This window comes from Chenopodium quinoa, unplaced genomic scaffold (assembly GCF_001683475.1).
Source record: "Chenopodium quinoa cultivar QQ74 unplaced genomic scaffold, ASM168347v1, whole genome shotgun sequence".
Classification (NCBI taxonomy): domain Eukaryota; kingdom Viridiplantae; phylum Streptophyta; class Magnoliopsida; order Caryophyllales; family Amaranthaceae; genus Chenopodium; species Chenopodium quinoa.
The window spans coordinates 94488-101181 of record NW_018744821.1 but is presented as its reverse complement, the minus strand read 5'-3'; the positions used below and the strand labels follow the sequence as shown (position 1 = coordinate 101181).

Sequence of the window (6694 nt, the reverse complement as noted above, 5' to 3'; positions counted from 1 at the left end):
TTATGCCAGTACGTTAGACTATTATATGATATTTTTACAGTTGTACAGAACAGTAACGGATAAACCTACCTCTATAAAAGACGGATTTTTCCCCCAATTTCACCACAAATCCCTTATCCCTTCCCACTTTTTATCCAAAAATCACCTAAAATAAAAAAAAATTTCACCCCCTTCTTCTCCGATATGTTCCCCGACGACGGCAACCAAAACACCCACAACTTCACTTTTGAGGAAGATTTAATGAAGATAAAACAATATTTCCTTCTAATTACGGCGCTTGTAATTTTATTAGTAGCAATATTAATTTTTGTCATTATGTATAAGTAAAACTCACTTATTTTGTCGTTTTAGTATATTAAAAGCTTGTTTTTGTTTTATTATGTATGTTTGTTGTTATTAATCCTCATTGTATAATATTACCGTTATCATTATAATTATTGTTACTACTGTCATTGTTGTCGTTTTGCTGTTTTTTTTGCAACTAACATGATTAATTTTTGTCTAATCATATAATTACTCACAATAATAAACCAAGGGGGAGAAAAGACTATATTATTTATGGTTTATTATTATTAATTTAATTATCACGTGTCTTATTAACTTAATTATAAATATGGAAGAACTAAACATGTGAGTTGTACATATAATTTGTTATTATAAACTAATTATCACGAAATTTGTTGTAGCTAAAATGGGAGACCTTATGAAAAGACAGTTCAGCATCTTAGATTTATCTGGAAAGAAATTTCTGGAATGGAAAGTGGACGCAATGATGAATTTGAAAGCTCAAGGCTTGGAGTACACTGTTAAAGAAAATAAAAGTCCCTCTGGTCAAACAACTGATACTACCACTTCTGCAATGACTGTTGCAAAACCTGTTACTGAACAAGATAAGGCAAAAGCCTTAGTGTTGTTAAGGCATCATTTACATGAAGGCCTTAAAACTGAGTACATGATGGTTGAAGATCCCAAAGAATTATGGGATTGCCTTAATGAAAGATTTGGACACCACAAAAGGGTGCTCCTTCCTAAGGCATTATTTGACTGGACAAATTTACAGTTCCAGGATTTCAAATCTGTAATTGATTATAATTCAACCATACATGAGATAGTGTCTATATTGAGATACTGTGATCATCCAGTTTCGGATGAACAGATGATTGAAAAAACACTCACTACCTGTCATGCAAGTAACATACTGTTGCAAGAACAGTATCGTGAAAGAGGTTTTAAAAAGTTGAATGAATTAATGAGTGTATTGCTTGTTGCGGAACAAAATAGTGAACTTTTGTTGAAAAATCATAACCTGAGACCAACTGGGTCTTTGGCCACTCATCATGAGGCAAATGCAACAAATTCCTATCCACCCGAGTCAAATGCTACAAGAAGAGGTGGACGTGGAAATTACAATGGCCGTGGAAAAGGCCGTGGAAATTATCGCGGACGAGGCCGAGGACGTGGTAGAAACAATTTTCAAAGAAACAGTAATTTCAAAAATTTTGAAAAACAGAAGGGACAGTCATCTGGAAGCCACAAACAAACTCTTTCAAAAGGAAAAGACACATGTTACAGATGTGGCATGACAGGACATTGGGGACGTACTTGTCGTACGGCCAAACATTTGGTAGACCTTTACCAGGCTTCTGTAAAAGGCAAAGAGAAAAATGCAGAAGCAAATTATGTTAATGAAGAAAATGCTCCATGTCCTACCCTTGATGTGTCCGATTTCTTCATGGACAATGCTGAAACTGGGAATGATTTCATTCTTGGAGAAAACAACAATGCTTAGGTTCCCCATCTACTAATGTAACATATGCTATGTTTTAATGTATTTTCTTAGTTCCCTGTATTTTAAATTTCTAGTCATGTACTTTAAATCTTTATCATCAATAAAAGTTTGTATGATATTATTCTAAACTAATCTTAAATTTATTTTATGAAGATATGGATCTACCTGAAGTTAGTTCCGAATATCAATGCCTTTTGGACAGTGGAACAACACATACTATCTTAAAAGATAGAAAATATTTTTCACAACTAAAGTTGTTTCAAGCAAATGTAAACACCATTTCCGGGACAGCTAAATTAATTGAAGGATCTGGAAAGGCTTGTATAATGCTTCCAAATGGAACAAAATTAATAATCAATAATGCTTTATATTCGAGTAAATCTCGAAGAAATCTCATAAGCTTTAAAGATGTATGCCAAAATGGCTATCATCTAGAAACAATGACGACAGATCAAAAAGAGTATATATGCCTCACGGCAGAAAAACATGGCAAGAAACATATATATGAGAAATTGCCAGCATACTCTTTGGGGTTATACCGTATAAACATACGACCCGTGGAAATCAATATGATATCTAACCAGAAGTTAGATGACAAACATTTGATTATTTTATGGCATGATCGTTTGGGACATCCAGCAACTGGGATGATGCAAAGAATAATAGCACATTCAGTTGGACATTCAATAAGAAATGTCAAAATTCCCCGATCAGATGAATTAACATGCTCTGCATGTTCACTTGGCAAATTAATAATAAGGCCATGTATGAACAAAATTGCTACTGAATCTCCAAAATTCTTGGAAAGAATTCAGGGAGATATATGTGGGCCAATTAATCCAGCATGTGGACCATTTCGATATTTCATGGTTTTAATTGATGCCTCTACACGATGGTCACATGTTAGTCTACTTTCAAGTAGAAATGTTGCCTTAGCAAAATTACTTGCCCAAATCATCAAATTAAGAGCACAATTCCCAGATCATACAATAAAGAAAATAAGACTTGACAATGCTGTGGAATTTACATCCCAAACATTTAATGATTATTGTATGTCAATTGGAATTGATGTTGAACACCCAGTAGCTCATGTTCATACACAAAATGGTCTAGCTGAATCACTAATTGAGAGATTACAATTGATTGCAAGACCATTATTAATGAGGTCAAGATTGCCATCATTTGCTTGGGGACATGCTATAATACATGCAGCAGCGCTAATTAGATTGAGACCTACAGCTTATCATAAATTCTCACCACTACTACTTGTTTGTGGTCGAGAACCAAGTATCTCACATCTAAAAATCTTTGGTTGTGCTGTATATGTTCCCATTGCTCCACCCCAACGAACAAAAATGGGTCCACAAAGAAGGCTGGGAATTTATGTCGGGTTTGAATCCCCCTCTATAATTAAATACCTTGAACCATTGACTGATGACTTATTTACGGCTAGATTTGCGGACTGTCACTTTAATGAAACAGTATTCCCAGCCTTAGGGGGAGAGAAAGTGGACCCACATAAGAAAGAAATTGAACTCATTTGGAATGCAACACAACTGTTGATGTTAGACCCACGAACAAATATGTGTGAACAAGAAGTTAAGAAAATTGTTCATTTACAAAGTGTTGCAAATCAATTGCCCGATGCATTTGTAGACACAAAGAAGGTGACAAAATCACATATACCAGCAGAAAATGCCCCTGCACGTATTGAAATCCCAACTGGTAATAAGGCCATAGAAAATGAATCTCAGGCACGCAGAAAGCGTGGAAGACCACTTGGTTCAAAAGATTCTAAGCCAAGGAAACTAAAAAGATTGGATGGAATAGAAAATGAGACTAATAATGTTCCCCCGTCAGAAGGTCAAGAAAGACCAAATGTGGATGAAAGTAAAGAAAATGATGATAATCCAAAAGGGGACGAACAAGAAGACAACCTACGGGGAATGAACAAGATGTTCAAAACATCGATAACAATGAAATTTCAATGAATTACGTCTCTACAAAAACGCAGTGGAATAGGAAAGATGTTATCGTTAATGAAACATTTGCAAATTCCATCGCAATCGACATCGTGTCTGATGAAAATGATGTTGAACCAAGAACTGTAGAAGAATGTCGACGTAGGAGTGATTGGCCAAAGTGGAAGGAGGCAATGCTGGCTGAGTTAAAGTCACTTGAAAAACGAGAAGTTTTTGGGAAAATAACCCTTACACCAGCAGGTGTAAAACCCGTTGGATACAAATGGGTATTTGTAAGAAAACGTAATGAGAAAAATGAAATAGTTAGATACAAGGCAAGACTTGTAGCCCAAGGATTTTCTCAAATTCCAGGGATTGATTATGAAGAAACATATTCTCCAGTGGTTGATGCAACTACATTAAGATTTCTGGTAAGTTTGACAGTCACAAAAGGACTGCAAATGCGATTAATGGATGTAGTGACTGCGTATTTGTATGGGTCACTTGATACGGACATTTACATGAAAGTCTCCGAAGGACTAAAACTACCAGAAAACCACAAGCCTAGACAATTGCTTTCCATAAAACTAAAAAGGTCACTTTATGGATTGAAACAATCTGGAAGGATGTGGTACAACCGTCTGAGTGAATACCTTATGAGAGAAGGATTCAAAAACAACCAAGTTAGTCCCTGTGTTTTCATAAAGCGATCACAATCAGGATTCGCTATCATTGCAGTTTATGTTGATGATTTAAATATCATCGGAACCCCAAATGAACTCGAGAAAACTGCAAAATACTTGATGAAAGAATTTGAGATGAAAGACCTTGGGAAAAATAAATTTTGCCTTGGACTACAAATTGAGCACTTGAGTCATGGCATTTTTGTCCATCAATCAAACTATACAGAAAGAGTTTTGAAACGTTTCTTCATGGACAAAGCAACCCCAACCAACTTCCCAATGGTTGTTCGTTCTTTGAATATGAAAAATGATCCATTCAGACCCCGAGAAGAAAATGAAGAGATTCTGGGTCCAAAAGTACCATACTTAAGTGCAATTGGAGCCTTAATGTACTTAGCTAACAATACTAGACCCGACATAGCTTTCTCTGTGAATTTGTTAGCCAGGCACAGCAATGCACCAACATATAGGCATTGGAAAGGGAGTTCGACACTTACTCCGGTACCTACGAGGGACACAAGACCTTGGTTTATATTACCAACCAAAACAAGATGCTGCTCTCATTCGGTATGCAGACGCTGGATACTTATCAGATCCTCAAAATGTCAAGTCACAAAATGGATATGTATTCACTTATGGCGGCACTGCAATATCATGGAAATGAACAAAGCAGACATTGACCACGACATCATCAAATCATGCAGAGTTGATAGCCCTCTATGAAGCAGGACGGGAATGTGTGTGGCTAAGGTCGATGATCAGTAATATCCAAAAGGAGTGTGGAATGAACGCAATAACAGAAGACCCAACCATCATCTTTGAAGACAATACAGCATGTATCGCTCAAGTAACTGAAGGGATATATTAAAGGAGATAAAACGAAACATATTGCCCCAAAACTGTTCTTCACACATGATCTGCAAAAGGACGAGGAAATAAATATCCAGCAAATTCAGTCTTGTGAAAATCTTGCCGACCTTTTCACCAAATCACTTCCTTCGTAGAAATTTGAACAGTTAGTTCACAAAATCGGAATGCGACATCTTTGTGAACTATGCTGAGATCAGGGGGAGTATTATATATACTGCACTCTTTTTCCCTTCGATCAGGTTTTTATCCCACCGGGTTTTTCCTGACAAGGTTTTTAACGAGGCAGTATACCAAAGCATATAATACAATAATATTGGTGTACTCTTTTGGCTATGGGTCTTATCCCATAAAGTTTTACCTAACAAGATTTTTAGTGGCATTCAAGGGGGAGTGTTAGAAGATAAGTCTAATAAGTGAATGCCAATTATTGATTTGATTACACAATGCTCATATAGGTCCAAACACTTGTGAACTCATATGGCTCTATGTGAGTAATTATTGTATTATTAGTGTAACTCATGGCTATAAATACAATGCCATAGAAGTAAGAATACAATGATAACACTACAACAATTTCACCCATCTTCTTTCACTCTTTTACTCCTTTTAATCAAAACTTTTCTATCGGTAAATTCTTTAACATTTTAAATTTTTTTTGAAAGGGTCTTTGTAAATTGTAATGTTACACATTCGATTTTGTAATGTTATAGGGGGATGTTGATGTTATTGATCTCTTTGATCTTTTAATTCTTTACATATCTTTAGAGCCTCAATCTTGATTGCCTCCTTGTCGAGATTATCAAATCGCTTGTTAAGGCTGTTTATGATCAGGTCGCGGATTGTGTTTCGCTTTTCTCGATCTCTTTCGAAACGGTTGACATCGTCAAGCTCGATCGAACCCATGACAGTTATGAGTTCGTTCAGCCACACAAAGTAGATAAAAGTTGTATTTATAATCGTAATAGTTAGTGTTTTGTTTTTTTTAACTCCTGTGAATGTTTTATGGTATATATATATTACAAATATGTAAAGGAATGATGAATTTACATGCTAGAAAGTAGTCAAGTTTTTTTTTTAATTTTTTTTTTTTAAAAGAAGAGAGTAGTCAAGTTTTAGATATAGGAAAATCATACTATAAAATTTATCTCTTTATGTGTCAAAAACAAAAAAATAATCTCTTTTGACCTCCATCCTTAAAACCAAGAGTTAGTTATGTACATTCGGGTAATTTGCTCATTATTTTTTGCTCATTTAATAAATGAGCAAAAAAATTTACTCAATTTTTAAAATGAGCAAAAATTAAAGAGCAAATAATCCGAATGTATATAGCAAATTCTACTAAAAACCTATCTATTAATATCATAGTATTATATTGCGCCACATAGAAAACG

At 35.2% G+C, this 6694-nt stretch overlaps 2 protein-coding genes across 2 annotated transcripts; both read left to right on the top strand.

The window, feature by feature from the left end:
- The first annotated feature begins 691 nt into the window (after window positions 1–691).
- Window positions 692–1789, top strand: LOC110704093. Its single transcript, XM_021881872.1, has one exon. The coding sequence runs from the start codon at window positions 692–694 to the stop codon at window positions 1787–1789; it is 1098 nt and encodes a 365-aa protein (XP_021737564.1).
- Window positions 1790–3144: 1355 nt separating this feature from the next.
- Window positions 3145–3780, top strand: LOC110704092. Its single transcript, XM_021881871.1, has one exon. It carries the CDS (start codon window positions 3145–3147, stop codon window positions 3778–3780), a length of 636 nt encoding a protein of 211 aa, XP_021737563.1.
- The last annotated feature ends 2914 nt before the right edge of the window (window positions 3781–6694 follow it).

Excerpts from the sequence above, each read along its gene's own strand:
- LOC110704093 (XM_021881872.1), top strand. The coding sequence starts at position 692 with ATGGGAGACCTTATGAAAAGACAGTTCAGCATCTTAGATTTATCTGGA.
- LOC110704092 (XM_021881871.1), top strand. The coding sequence starts at position 3,145 with ATGGGTCCACAAAGAAGGCTGGGAATTTATGTCGGGTTTGAATCCCCC.